Source organism: Lissotriton helveticus, chromosome 4_1 (genome assembly GCF_964261635.1).
Source record: "Lissotriton helveticus chromosome 4_1, aLisHel1.1, whole genome shotgun sequence".
Taxonomy (NCBI): Eukaryota; Metazoa; Chordata; class Amphibia; order Caudata; family Salamandridae; genus Lissotriton; species Lissotriton helveticus.
In genome coordinates, this window is record NC_136063.1 from 75,040,419 (window position 1) to 75,055,704 (window position 15,286).

Sequence of the window (15,286 nt, forward strand, 5' to 3'; positions counted from 1 at the left end):
TGTGCCCTGGCACAGGCGGTCCGTTTTTAGGTTGAAACTTTAGGCAGCCCGTATGCGCTGCTCTGCGAGGCATGATGTAATTTATATTGTGGCTTGAAAGCCCTCCTCTTTTTTCATTTGTTCCTGTTTGTGCCTTTTAGAGATGCATGCTTCTGTTTCGTTTCTCGTGTCTAATTACTCCCGCCTTTTGTTGGGCTAGATCCTCCCAGGCGACCGCTACAGCTACATGTTAATTTCCATGAACTTCAATTGACGTGGATTTGTGCGCACTCATTTTATTCCCTTTGGGTGAGGGCTTAAAGGAGGCACAGCTCCTCTTTGGCAGATGCATTGTTTATATTATGCTTTAAGGCTAGACCTCGTGTTTACATTTTAACGAGGCATTGCTCTCCTGTCTCGGATGCTGTTTTTGCATTTTAGACCATGGACTGCTTGATTATGGTAACTTCACCCCAGCGCCCCCTCACAGGTTAAATGTATTTATTTTCTGGGTTTACATTGCAACTAGGCATTGCTTTCCTGTTCCAGACGACAGTTGCTGGAGGCTGCTCTGTTCCTCTATTGTTGCCTTTCAGGCTCTGCAGTCCCGCCGTTGGAGGAGGGGGCGGGGTAGGCGGGGAAGAGCCGGACCTGCATGTCAGTGCTTTAAATGGGCCGGTACTCACCGGTACTTAGTACCAGCACTTCTAAATTTTCTGCGTTTGAGTCCCAGAACTTCTCCTTGTCCAAAGAGAGTACCAGTACTCATGGGGCAGCAATTCAAGCTCTGAAATTTGGCATTTACAAAAAGAAGCGCGACAGAGAAGGCGAGTTGGACCGTTTTGTTGTAGCACTCTGATAATCGAGAGCTAATTTATCCTTTCAAGGTGCTAATTGAGCTGCGGCCCGGCCCGTATGCATTTATTCAGGGCTGGCAGGGAGTTTGGGAGGTGCCGGAGTCACACTGCCATTATTGACACAGGGTCCACTCAGGCTCCTTGGAATCAATAGCACAGTAGGTGTGTGAGCAGGGCTTTCTAACAGCCATGTCTCCTGACTCAGCGTGAAATCTAGAAGGCTTACTGCTCGCAGAGCAGAGTAGGGCCACACTTGTTTGGAGCCAGACTGAGGGCGAAGGTGTAGATAGTGACACAGAAGCAGAGTGGGTGTGAATCAAGCTTAATAATGTGGATGTCGGCGAACATGAGCATTTTCTAAAACACGTATTGAATGTCCAGTCTGCGCGCACCAGTGCTTCTATCTCCCTGCGGGTGTGTCTTGCATGAGTGCGTATTGTCAGCAGGGTCCAGCATCAGATATATAGCTGCAAGCCTTGAATTACCACACTCTGCCCATAAAGCGCACGTGAAAGAGTCTGCATGCAGCAAGTGCTGGCCACTTTCTCTCCTGTGCAGATCTGCTTTCTCCGCAGTTTCATCATGACTGTATTTTGTTTTTTAGAAGCAGTTTTCTCTTGGGTAAAATGCAGGGGCTCTGGGAAGTGGGAGAACCAACAAATTAACAAGGAGAGCCTAGTCAAAGCCGAACCACAAAGTATAGCTTGGGCTTAAAAGCCTTTGCATAAGTCCCATGGAAGCATTTCACCTTGGTGCATAAGCTTAAATCACAGCATTGAGATGAGTTTTTGCTCTCAGGGTTACAATACTGCCTTTAGTGAACTAGGAAGGAAGGTGATTTTTATGTGTACATTATGTATGACCTATACCAATTACATCTGAGCTAAATTAAATGTGTGCCCCAGGCCGGGTCCCATAGCACTGCCAGTAGCCCCGCCCCTGTAGCCCCGCCCCTGTAGCCCCGCCCCGAACCCCCACCCCCTACTCCATATCTTAATTTGGTGAGTACCTGCACTTAATTTTTTCCATTTAAAGCACTGCTACATCTCCTTTGCTCTCGGGGATCCCATGGGAGTGAAAGCAGCTTGTTCTGCTAATCCTTCCCTAACTTTCCAGAAGTGTCAGAGGCAGACAGGGTCGCGGAGTTATTCTTGGTTACTGAGTGGGTCTTTTGCATTTTAGCAACATTTCTTCCTTGAGTCTGTTTATTCTGAAATGTATGGTGCCGGGGAGTGCAGATACTGATTAGGTATTCCACCGGGCAGGACCTGTAATGTACAATTGACTACAAGCCTACCCTTTCTCGACCCCGAGACATGCAATTTTCCCGCAAATTGGGTGGAATTTTTCTATTACAGAAGAAAGGAGGATAAGTATTATACTCACTGTGATAAAAAGTGTTTAATTTTTGTCATTCAAACATCTATAATGTATGGTGTTCATGAAGGTGACAGCTATCTGTACCTTCAAAAATCAATTGATAGGTCAACAAAATTTGCCTTAAATAAACCAGGGAGGGAACTCTTTTTTGTGCCCTGAAGAAAGCCCCAGGCCAATTTTTGTCCTTTTTGTGTGGGCTGAAACATGTTGGCAAAAGTGTAGGGTCTTAGGACCATAACCAAGACCCGTTTTTTACCATTTTTTAATATCCACTACATCCCCTCTAATAAAGGGATACCTGGGGCGGTAGTAGGATTTTTAATCTTTAAATCCCCCTGGCCTACATCTCTTAAGAGCTCCCTGAAAGATGGTCGAGCCCACGCAGACCTTTAGGAGTCTGGGTGAACCCGATGATAAAGCATGACACCAATAGGGTGTGTGAGGGTTAAACAACAAACGGAATTATTTCCTTTCCACAACTGCGGCATACACCACCAGTAGGAGGAATTAGAGGCTTTAGGAGCCATCCTGGGTTTGGATACAATTGTGTAATAATATTGTCCGAGATAGGAACATAGCAAGACTACTATGCCTCTCTTTAATGGCAATGAACCGGGATTCATCAAATATAAGCACGCACATGAGCAATGTATGCCCTCATGTATATATATATAAGGAAGGCTTAAATGTATTTTGGTACAACAATGTGGGAGAGTTTTAATGGAACGTGGGAGAATATGTAAACATTAACTTTTATTGGGCAGTGCAAGTTTCCAGTGGGAGAAAGCTAAAATATTGCAAAGCATGATATAGAATTAATATAGTCCTCTCTGAATCTGACTTACATATGTATGTACTTTTTTTGACTGCATTGCACAGATATTCTATGCAGCAGTCTATTATTATTTTCATTTTGCATGGTAACGTGTGTATGATATGTCCTACATTTACTAAGTTCACTTTGCAATGGTTCTGACAGTGGGGCACTACTAGACAACAGTGCTAAAGTGCCTAGAGGCCTAAAACCACCAACACCATGTCAGAACTTGAGGTAAAAAGTTTAGGGGTGAACCTGCCAAAAAGGGCCAAGTCCAACAATGTGCATTACAATTAGCTTATGGATGCCACTTTTTCAGCTTTTTTTTATTTTGATGCCTTTGTATATTCTCTATCTCAGTACGACCCCTATAGTTGGCGGCCCAATAGAGATTCCTTTGATATTTACTAAATACCATGCAGTTGGGGTATACCTGCTACTTACTACCAAATGTGTGTTTGGCCACATAACGAACTGGAAAAAGGAAATGCGATGTGTTTTCACTAGCATAATTAAGCGGATTGTTGGTGTCTCATCATTTCCGTTTGTTTCAGTTGGCGATTTTTAATATGTAAAAAAATGTTGTTTGCTAGACTCTTATGCTAGTGTCCAGTTTACGGCACGTGAAGTAACAGTAGATGGTGTAGCTCCCAGGACAATTGTGCTGCATTGCTAAATACCTATAAGGTCCCTGAAGCGAGACTTATTGGCTATGCCAATGTTTGTTTTCCTTACTGCAGTGACAGCAGGCACATCGATGTGCGCTGCTCACACTGCTCACTGCTCACTACGGCATGAGCTCACGCAAAGTGAGCATTGTAGGGGAAGGGAAATCCTTTAAAGAGTCATTTTCTCTCTGGATTTCCCTTCTCTTTTTGAAACTCAGGAGCAGCAACATTGTCGTGGTGTCACCAGGGCTTTCAGTAGAAGACTTTTCAATATTATATACAAGACATAGTAGCTGCTTATTTATCGTATGCAACTAACAACCATTGATAAAGCCAATAGTCCTGCCTTGTTGTAGGTGTGATGTTACTTGTTGTGTCATATATCTGGATTCAATGACAGAAATAGCAAAATACAAGTCAGGTGGCATACAATGCTAAGCACAGATTTTTAGCTTACGTGTTTTAAGCCACGCCCTTAATTACATTGGCCACGCCCCTTTGAGAGACCCCCAGTTTTTTCGCACCACTTAAAGCCCTGGTGTTACAGCTGAAGTGTTGCAATACCGGCCCTCCTTTTATTGCCTGGTTGGTGTCCTATTAAGAACTGCACAACATGGATGGAGGCCCTGGAGATGGGAACCCTCCAGCCACTGTGGAAGAATGGGGAGGTCTAGGGGATGGATATGAGGACGGAGGCCCTGCTATTTAAAAAAAAAAAGAGAGAAAAACAGATGTAAGGGAACATGTGTTTCTTGAAGGTAAATGTTGCAGATATAAAGGAAACTGAGGCGCTGAAAGAGATGCATTATAAATGTTAAAAACACTAAGGAAAATGTGAACAAGCAAAGCAAAAAATCAAAACAACTCTGTGTACTGAGATGTCATCCAACAACATTGCTATGTACTATAAAACTTCAAAGATAAGGTGCCCCCTGGTACTAATGTGAAGTTCACCTAGATTATTGACAGTATGTACTATAAAGGACCATACAAGACAAAGCAGCTCTGAGGAAAATGGAGTGGTTGTAAGTAAAATGTCAACCCATCTGACTCCGAATAGTAGTTGCTCACAGAGAAAGAAGAGAGGTGGCGGAGCAGTCCACGGTGCAGTCAAACGTCAGAACAAAATAGCAAATGGCGGGTCGTATGTGCCTCTCCACGTTCTTTCAACCGGAAAGTTATTTATTTACTTGGAACTTTCTATTAAGCAAGATATGTCGCCATATTAACAATGCGAAGTGCAATTAACCGCATCCTTGCGGCACATTTTCCCTTCCTGCGCTGGGATTTTCAAAAACCCATTATTCATGACGAGCTGGGCTCGTCATGAGCGTGCGAGGAGGCTACCTCATGACGAGCCCAGCTCGTCATGAGCGTCGAAGGGGTTAAGGACATAGCAAGTCTGAAAACGTACTACAGCTTGGTATTTGTAATTTACTGCAGTTGTAGTCGTGTGTCCTCAACAGAAGTCTGTGTTTATGAGTTTGTCGTTCAAGAGTTTCCTGCAGGAATGGAGCCTGGGTTCAGTTCTGAAGTCAGGGTGCTTGAAACATTTCACCGCCTGGGGCCCCCATGCCCACTGATGGGCCCCTGTGATTCTGATGTTTGAAGACTTGTATGTGAACCAGATGCGGGTTGTCCAACCATAAGTTTCCGCCAGGAACGTGGTAGGGAAAGGGTCAACAAGTGACCCCAGCCTTCATTCCAGCAGGCCTGTGGACGGTCAAAAGAGTTTTAAAATTAATTCTTGGCTTCATGCTGACCACTGGAGTGCCCTTCCAATGCTGGTGCTTTGCAGCAGTTTTAAGATATTCTTAGAGTTTATCGCTGCTCAGATGGCTGCAATTACTCAAATATATGTGTTATTGCTTGATTTTGCTTGTGAGAAAGTGTCACTCATAGTTGTTGAATGTCACTCATAATTACACTGAAATTATGAAAATGTCACACATAAGGAGTCTGAGACCTTGGAAGCTCTGAGTTTGAGCAGGCTGCACCCAGCTATTTATAACCCCTTCTCACAGAGGAGAGATACAAGAATCTGTGCCCCTTCTAAGGATTATTTTCCCCAACAACAGAGACTGCAGGCTTCTCCCTGCACCACCCGCCACCTATCTAACGGCAGCTGCAGGCAAAAGGCGTTTACAGCCCAATCTATCAGGAAGAGCCCCATACTACTAAAGAATCTTCAGACTGCAGCTTAGGGGTGTGCTGTCCTCTGGGCTCCAGTGGTCACCTTGGTCCATGCGGTTGGGTCCAGGTCCGTTCGGTCGCGGGGATCAATATTGTTGATTTTTTTAATTTACTGTGCGGCAGTGTGAGCAGCGCTGCCATTGCCGCAGCCTCCCACACAACTTCTCATCATGAACCGAGCCACCAGCTCGCGCCAACGCAGGAGCCAGCAGGATGTCCTCCTATTGAAGTCTCTGTGTCACAAAACTATCCAAAGACCAGACACCTGGCTATTGTCTCGGTAGTAGCCATTGGCCACTGTGGAATTTGGAATTTGGAAGCGGATTTATAGAGCGCGTAGCTACCCTAGGGCGTCCCAGCGCTGTTGATCGACCTATGTATCCAGAGGGGGAGGAAAACTAAGGGAAGAGCCATGTTTTGAGTTGTCTACGGAAGGCCAGTAGATTGGGTTCTCTACGGATGGAAATTGGCAGGGAGTTCCATAATTTTGGGGCGTTGTATGAGAACAATCTTCCTCCAGAACGGGTCTTGTGGATTCTGGGGGTGCTGGCCAGGGAGAGGGCGTCTGATCTCAGTTGCCTATTGGACTGATGGGGTTTGACGAGAGTGCTCAGGACCGGTGGGCCTCTGCCGTGCATTATCTTGTGTGAGATGCAGAGGGTCTTAAAGATAATCCTTTGTTGCACTGGAAGCCAGTGCAGGCTTTTGAGGGCTGGTTTTGCTGAGCATTTTGACTCGGTCCCTGTTAAGATTCTGGCCGCCGCATTTTGGGCACATTGTAGTCTATGAATGACCGAGGCGGGGGCTCCCAAGTAAAGGACGTTCCCATAGTCCAATTTGGAGTTTACTAGGCCCTGCATGAGCAGCTTCCTAGATTGGAAGGGGATTAGATGGAGGATCTTCCTCGCTGTTTTGATGAGGCCAATGCATGTACCTGCCGTTTTCCTGGCCTGAGATTTGAAGTTTAGGTCTTGGTCTAGCCAGATACCAAGACTCTTGACTTCTGATTTGGGGGTGGGAGGAGGGCCCATGCAGTCTGGCCATATGAGGGATGGCGGTAGATTGCGGGGGTTACCCAGGAAGAGGATCTCAGACTTCTCCCCGTTCAGTTTCAGGCGTGAATCGCACATCCACTGGAAGATGTTTTCCAGGCAGGCTGCCAGGTTGTCTAGGCATTTGTTAGATTGGTTGATGGACACCACTAGTTGTGTATCATCGGCATACATAACTGTTTTTATGCCGAATGGTGATGTGATGTCTTCTAGCGGGGACATGTATACGTTAAAAAGTGTGGGGCTCAGGGATGAGCCCTGGGGGACCCCACACTGAAGCGGGAGTGCTTTCGATTGGACCGTGCCGTCAGACACTTGGAATGTTCTCCCTTCCAGGAAGGACTTGATCCAGGACAGGGCATTACCAGACACACCTACCATGCTGAGCCGATGGATAAGGATCGCATGGCCTACTGTGTCGAAGGTGGCACTCAGATCGAGGAGGATCACTGCCACTGATCCCCCTCGATCTATGATGGTTCTTGCCTCCTCGACCAAGGCAAGTAGGGCAGTGTCTGTTCCCTGACCTGGTCTGAACCCCGTCTGAGAGGGGCGCAGAAGTTTATTGGACTCCAGGAAGAGAGACAGTTGGTGGTTGACGATGCGCTCGGCCACCTTGCTGATGGCGGGGAGGAGGGAGATGGGTCTGAAGTTTGATGGATCCAGGGGGTCAAGGTGAGGTTTTTTTAAAAGTGCCCTGACTGTGGCTTTTTTCCAGTTGTCTGGGACTATGCCGAGTGCCAGTGAGGTGTTGATGAGACTGGTGACGGCAGGAACAATCGTAGGAGCGACAAGTTTAAGTTTACTCATAGGGGCTGGGTCAGATGGAGCCCCACTCTTGACTGATTGCAGAGTGGACAAGCAAAGTTCGATGGTAATCTGACCGAAGGATTGGAGGCAAGGGGCATTTGACCCGGAGAGGGGGGTGGTGGGAGGCATGGGGGGGATGGGTGGGGGGAGTGAATTAAGAATGTTAAGAATTTTTGTGGAGAAAAACTCAGCTAGCTGATTGCATCTCGTGCCGGACGGATCTGGCATAGGGGGGGGGGGGGACTGGGGTTTTGGTCAGGAGACGTACTATGTGGTATGTTTCTTTGGCCGAGTTGGCAGCAGCTAAAAAAATTCTCTCAAAAAAGGATGCCTGGGTATTTTTTATACTTGTTTTATATTGTCTGAGGGCAGTCCTGTACTTGGACTGTCTCTCCTGATGCAAGTGAATATAATCAAGTTGCTGTTTCGCAGTCTTTGGAATCCAGCCCATAGTTACATTGTAGCAGCTCAGCTCAGCCAGCCTCCAAGCCTGCAGAGAGCAGCATGCCTGCCACGGCGTGCTGCCACCAGTTTTAGTATCACTGTCAGCATTCGGAATTTGCAGCGCTAAGGCTTGACAGCCGAGGCAAGCGCTATGCCTATTATGCATGACTTGGCATTTCAGTGCGTCGATGCGGCCTATCACACTGAAATGTGCTCATCCAAAGCCTGATGCATGATACTTGGAACAGCTGCACAACTCTTTGTATTTCTGTGGTGGGCACTCCTCTGAGAGACTGTGCTCATTGGGAGAGTAGCATTCCAGTCAAAGGCCAGGTCTGGACCGGAGAGGACACATGATACAGGAACCGATCCAGACTGGCTCCAATAAAGCAGAATTGTTGTACACATCCTTCATCTATGAAATTAGTATAAAGATGGCAGCCCAAGACCCATCGTTGTTCGTTGTTGTGGTCTCTTCTACCGAAAAGGGGGTAATCTACAAAGTATTCAGTAACTACTCTACGGCCAAGGTTTGGTATTGCACTGACAACTCACTCCCCAGAGGTGGGGGAGCAATGCCTGGAGTCTGATCTGAAGAAGGAACTACTGGACTGACCTGGGTGCCAAGACATCCTGCCTGTGAGCAAGGGAAGGAAGTATCAACCCTGCAGGGGACCGTATTTGTCCTGGCTTTGGGTCTATCCAACAGAGACTCTCTAATCAGCTGCATTAACAGAACCACCAACCTGGCAGTGTGATCCTTATCAGATAGCCAAATTGTAGCTACCGAGGCACCTGTAGCTGTGTGCCCAAGTGGTAGGTCTGATCCAAACTGCGATAAATGCCTGCTGGTGGCCAGCGTGCCCGACAAGTGGACTGTTTGACCGCATCACTGTCCAAGTGTGCCTTTAGATCAGGACCAGTCTAGAAGACCATGTGACCAGAGAGGTAACCTGGGGCATCACGTGAAGAATCAAGGTCATCACCTTGATGCACTACACGCTGAACATAGCGCATGGCGACCCTCGCGTTGAAGAACCAGCATCTGCGGGTGTGTTGCTGTTGCACTCAAGAATAAGCTCCAGTAATCACCGGCATGCCAGAGTAAACCTCATTATGAGTCAAGAACCCACCATAGTGAACTGTACCATATGCAAGAAAAACTACAGCCAGCCACCAGAAAGAGGGCCACAGATACAAGGGGAACTGTTGGTACAAGAGGCCCCTGAAGCACGTTGGCTTCCAACCATAAACCATATATTCGTGCATTAGTGTATGTGTTCTTGATTTCTGTGTTTTCTGTGTAATAAAGTTCTTGTCTTTTATAGAAAGAGAATCACTAAGCTGGACGTTGATCTTATTGCATTGCTGGTGATTGGTAGGGGGGAGGTCTGGTGTTGCTAGGGTCCAGTGTTGCCTGGCCACGCGCTTTAAGAAACGCACTTTTGCACAAAAAAATGAGTTCTTGTATTTGCAGAATAAAATTGTGTCTGCCACCTTCGATCAGTAAATAAAATGCCCACTGTGTAATTCAGTTGATGTGTGCATAAGTGTGATGTGCGGATGTGCATAAGTCATTATGCATCCAGACGCGTACTGAATGATCAGCTGCATGATGGCAAGAGATGTATGAGTTCATGTACATAGTGTGCCATTGCATCTGTTTTTTTTGCTGATGTTGCAAAGCATTGGCAAAAAAGATGCTTTCTATTTACCCATGCTGCACAGCATGGGCGAAAAGCATTACCAAAGCCAATATGAGAAAGGCGAGACCTATTGCCTTTGCCAATGCTTGTTATCAGATGAGAGCTATTAAACGGGGCCCATCTAAGAGGAATGGTTGTTTGAATTATTGGAGCTGCAAAGGTCCAACACATATACACATTTAGCCTGATTTTGAATCCTAAATGATTGTAACTTAGCCCTCTTCGGGGAGGTTCTATCAGGTCTGCTGCCATCGCTTGGTCCCAGAGCGGGTTTAATACTCTTTATGGTAAGTTTAGCTTTACTGCTTTATTATCAGCTTTTATTGCAAAGGTGATCCCCACATGGGGTCATGGGGCTGGGCCCTGGGGATGGGGAGGAGTGCCTGCTACCCTATGCTTGGATTCAGCGACAAACCGTTTGATGCATAAGAAGGTCGCTCACTGGTTACATCATTAAGATCAATTGTGTCTTCTAGGGAAGGCTCATTATCACATGATGCAAGCAGAGGGAAACTGAATTCTGGGAAATGTTCAGGGGCCAATTGTGATCTTTCCTGCCCTCTGCTGGGACATTCTCCCAACTTCTTGTATGCTGTGTGACCAGAAAATAGTTTTTAACTAAACAAATTTACTCTAAAGATTTTGAGGCTGATGTTCCATATCAAAGGAGTAAGTTAAACCTGCATATTAAATACCTTAGAGTTGGCAGACATTAAAAATATTTGGCCATTGATACTGTGTCTAATTTTTGAGATTTCAGTCCTTACATCGGCCCCTTCTTGAGGGTTCTTGGTAGAACATCCCCTAGGAGTTCCGAAGCAGCCGCTCTTGCTCTACATTTGCAGATTCTTTGTTTTATCTGCTGTTTGTCCCATATTTTAGGAGAGTTTTTCAAGGCCACTGTTTTTGTAGCATTCGGCTCTCACCTTTGATCAAGCATTTGCAGTTTTACTGTCCTTCCCCTCTAATGAAATCAGTCACTCTGTCATTTTTATGGTCTGCCTTGACAGCGCAGCGGTTGTCAGACAATTATGTGAGCATCACTAGAGAGGGGGTTTGGCTCCGCCCACAATTTGGGAGTGAGGAGTACATGTTTTGATTGGGCAGAAGTTGTGTACTTCCACAAAAAAACAGTGCTTGCCCTCCAGGCTGCCATGATCATTTTGTTTATTTATCCAGCTGTCTGAGCTTGAACCTTTAGGGGCACACACGACATTGCAAAGCTATTAAAATGTCTTAGCAATTTTTTGAAAATGTATAGTGTTTTACCTAGGCAGCAGCATGGATAGGCGTTGGGCAGTCATTAACCTACGCAGCCACGGTCCATGCAGGTAACAGCGGTGGGGCAGTGGGACCGCATTGGGAGGGGTTTCGAAGGACGATGCAGAGGGAAAATTAATCATTTACTTAATTTTCCCTCTGCATCGTCTTTCAAAATATCCCAATGAGGCCTCACCGCACCACCGCTGTTGCCTACACGGACCGCGGCTGAACCTACGTGGATGTTTATGCCCGGCTTGAAACTTCAACTGTCACCTGACCTTTTCACCTTAATTAATATTATTCTACAGTTCTTTGTTTCCACGCAATAGATATCCATTCCCGTGCCATTTACTTGTAATGCTTCACATTACCATACAACATTCCTTCAAAGCCTGGTTAATGATTGTTTACATTACTTTATTGCTCCTCCTAATACAACTTCTTCACCTAGTATTTATCCTATTATGATTTGTTCTGAACTTTCATATATGTTTTATATTATGTCAAATATGTGTTGAAGGTTTTGTTTAAAATATATAATAAAAACGTAATAACATTGCAAATGAATGTTCTTCTTTATCTGTATCTGTTCCACCCTCTCTTCATATGTACCTGTGCACTTTGCTCTGTCTGTAGCTTTGTGCATTCTCCTTTCTGCATCCGTCTGTCCCTTTACCTTCGTATCTCCCTCTCTCTTTTGGGGTAGCTTTGTCTCACTTCGTCTTTGTCTCTTTTCCTGTAACTGTCTATATTTTACACTTCGCATCTCTTCTGTAGTTTTCTGTGTAGCTCTCACTCTCTTTTCTTTTTTTGTGTGAAGCTTTTAGTATACATTTCTGTTATTCTCTAAGGGGCATATTATCAAGGAACGGCATTAAAATTATCGCCGCTTCTATTGGAATTCTCTATGGCATATTATCAAGCCCATTATCGCTGTTTTAGCGGTAATAATTATAATGCCGTTCCTTGATAATATGCCCCTAAATTCGTCCTTCTTTTGAGTCCTTTGTAAACTAAACATACAATTCCTGACTTCCCCACAGGTCCTGGCGTGGGTCTTGTTTGTTGGCACCCTGTCCTATGTAAAGGTGATGATTGGTCTTATCCTGAGGGATGAGGGGCACAGCGCCCTCGTCTGGTGTGGAGCGGTAGTACAGTTGGGCTCCATGATTGGCGCCCTCATCATGTTCCCATTGGTCAGTGTTTACAGCCTCTTTCAGTCGGGAGACCCCTGTGACACCAACTGCCCACTTTGAAGGAAGATCGAAGACCGCCAAGAGACTGGAGAAAAAACTGTGGGTTCACTGCTGCCTTAAAGCAGATCTGAGACTAACATGGCAGGTTTGGCAAAGACATTGGAACACCAGCTCCTACCATGAATGCAGATGTAAGGCAGAAATGTCAAGGCGGTGGGTGCAAAATGAATGTACTGCCCGCTTCCCACCACAAATGCAGACCTAACGAAGGCATGCCGTGCGGAGGGGGCAATTGATGTAAGAGCCACTTCCAACCATAAAAGTGTATCTAAAGATGACCTGGTGTGAGGGGTGGGGTCAATGCACCACCAGTTGCCCAGAATCAATGGTGTTCTGAGGATGGGCAATCTAATTTTTCCAAGTTGCCCATGGGGTTCCATGACTAAGGATGACAAGGAATGACAGCTGTCAATCAAGACGTAACATTCATGGAGGGTTTAAGACAGTATCACACCAGCTGCAGGACAGGAACTGGAGTTCAAGTTGGATGTGAAAGAATGAGACGGGAAGGGCATGAACTGATCAACAGAAGTAAGATCCAAGAAGAACCAGACACAATGTGACAGCTAGAGGCGAAGGTGAAAGAGGACAGGATGTGGTGACATATCTTATAGGAATGAACCTGTATGGTTGCACACAAGTTATTATATACAAGTTTATGATTTGATGCAGGCGATGGTATTATGATACATAGATAAGAAACCTTAGCAGATGTTAGAATCTGACCCAGCGAAGACCTCAGACCTTTGCCAAATGCATTTTATTAAGATTTTACAAGAGCAATAAAAGAAGCCACTATTGTTTATAGATATTCTCTACACTAATTTCAAAATAGTTTGCATTCATCTTCCACTACTGAAAATTGAGCCCTTGTAAACTCTCTGTTCTCCTTCCCTCCCTGGAGTAGTGTGGCTCACTGGTTAGAGGCGGCAGGCCTGAGAGCAGAAGTCGGCCTGGGACCAGGGTTCAATTCCCGACGCGGCAGGGTCGTGGACCTTGGTCAGCGGACTCGATAATTCTCGCTTCGGTGCTTACTCTAATCAGGGGTTCCACTCGGCAACTCTGGGCATTAGCTTGCCTAATCTCCACAACGGCCCCACCAATTCCGGGGATGCCTGGCTCCACCTTGGGGACTCCCAGCAAGGGACCATCCCACAGGGAAAGCCAGGACGGGTTCCCCAGAGTTATACAGCGCCGGGACGCCCCGTTGCTGGGGCAGCTGTGCGCTTTACAAGTATACTACATTTACATTTACATTTACATTTACATTTACATTTACATTTACATCAAACCGGCCATACTTGCTTCAGTCATGAATATATGTAGTTATAATGTCTGACTAATACCATTCCCCCTGACCGACTCTGTGTCGCCATAATTTTGAGACTCCTCTTCTGCGAAAGACCCACAATCCTACACCTCGGTGTTGCTTGCGTGATGGAGCGCTCTGGAATGATTTGGCAAACGTGTCCACCAATAACTTTCAGAATGGAGGTGTCGCTGCTCGAGGCCTGAACTTCTCCATAGTGAATATTGAACATGATCTGTAGAACCTGTGAGAAAATGAAGGAGGGGTATGGTCCTTACCACTGAAACACTATTACTACATTTTTAGTCTCCAAACATTGCAAAGTCATGTACCATTCTGCTTGAGAGATATGTTGCTAATATTCTGGCCTCTCACTTAGGACAAATTCTCTTGGGATGAAGGGGGCTGGGAAGGCCAGTGTTTGTTGTAGTGTCCAGCTTATTCTGACAACTTTGGGCATTCTCACCATATATGCACAGCACCGTCTAGCATTCCACAGCTCTTCCAGCAATGCTACAACACTGCAAGGGACACGTGGTGTGTCTTCACTAGGGTGTATTGCCAGTCGTGCACTACTTTATAAGAATCTTTCGACTGTCAAAGGTGATAGCGATTATGTAAATATCCTACCACTGTAACAAGTCCCATTCTCACGACTAAACTGGAGAGCCAAGATTTGCTTCCATTGTTTCATGTAGCCCATTCTTTGGCTGGGAGAGCATCTGCTAGAGGGCGACAAGCTTGGACACCACACCTTTTAGTTTTCCTTCTACCTTCCTGAATACAGTCATATCCCTTATGTCAGCTGCTTTTTTGTGTCGGTGGAGAACCCAGTGACGAATCTGTGCATAGTGGAATCACTCAGACTCTTTGAGACTGGAATCTCTCTTGCAATGATCAAGGGATTTTATGGTGGAGTTTTGAAATAGGTCAAACACTATCCTGCAATTCCCACTTCACCATTAGTGGAAGAGAACAGCATCTAGAGCTGGTGAATAGCTGCCATTAAAGTCCAAATAGGTAAATTAGGAAGGCATATGGCGAGGTTTAGTTTCTTCCCAATTTCATCCCAGGAATGAAGCGGTTGTCCGCCTTGAGACTGAAATTACTGAGTTGGAGAATGCCTTGGAGCAAAATGTTACCCAAGATAAGCTACACATCCTCAGTCTTAAGCAACTTGAATATAGGAATCTGGTTACCGACGCAGCTAAGATGATGAGTAGTGAACAACAGGGACGATTGTATGATGTGGGTCATAAGGCAGGAAAGTTGATTGCCTGGCTGGATAAAAAGGAGAGGGCGAGCCGTGTGATTCCAGTGATTGAGAGAGCTGATGGTGTGCGAGTGTCTGATCCAGTTGACATTGTTAAATGCTTTGCTGACTATTTTCGAGGAGTTTATTCTCCGGTGTCTGACAGGCCCGAGGAGGATTCCCATTTATTGGTAAGGGATATCGCGTTGCCCTGTTTGTCTGAGTCCGACAGAGATTGGCTGGATGCTGCGCCCTCAATTGACGAGGTAGCTCTCGCAGTGCGCTCTATTCGCTCTGGAA

At 45.9% G+C, this 15,286-nt stretch overlaps 1 protein-coding gene across 1 annotated transcript in view; it reads left to right on the forward strand.

Moving 5' to 3' along the window:
- The window catches only part of LOC144828340 (riboflavin transporter 2-like), a 150,934-nt gene extending 137,246 nt beyond the window's left edge, over positions 1 to 13,688 (forward strand). The window contains exon 4 of the mRNA XM_078686462.1: positions 12,213 to 13,688. Coding sequence (XP_078542588.1) covers positions 12,213 to 12,425 — 213 coding nt within the window. The 3' untranslated portion in view covers positions 12,426 to 13,688. The remainder of the gene's footprint in view (positions 1 to 12,212) is intronic.
- Positions 13,689 to 15,286: the final 1,598 nt, after the last annotated feature.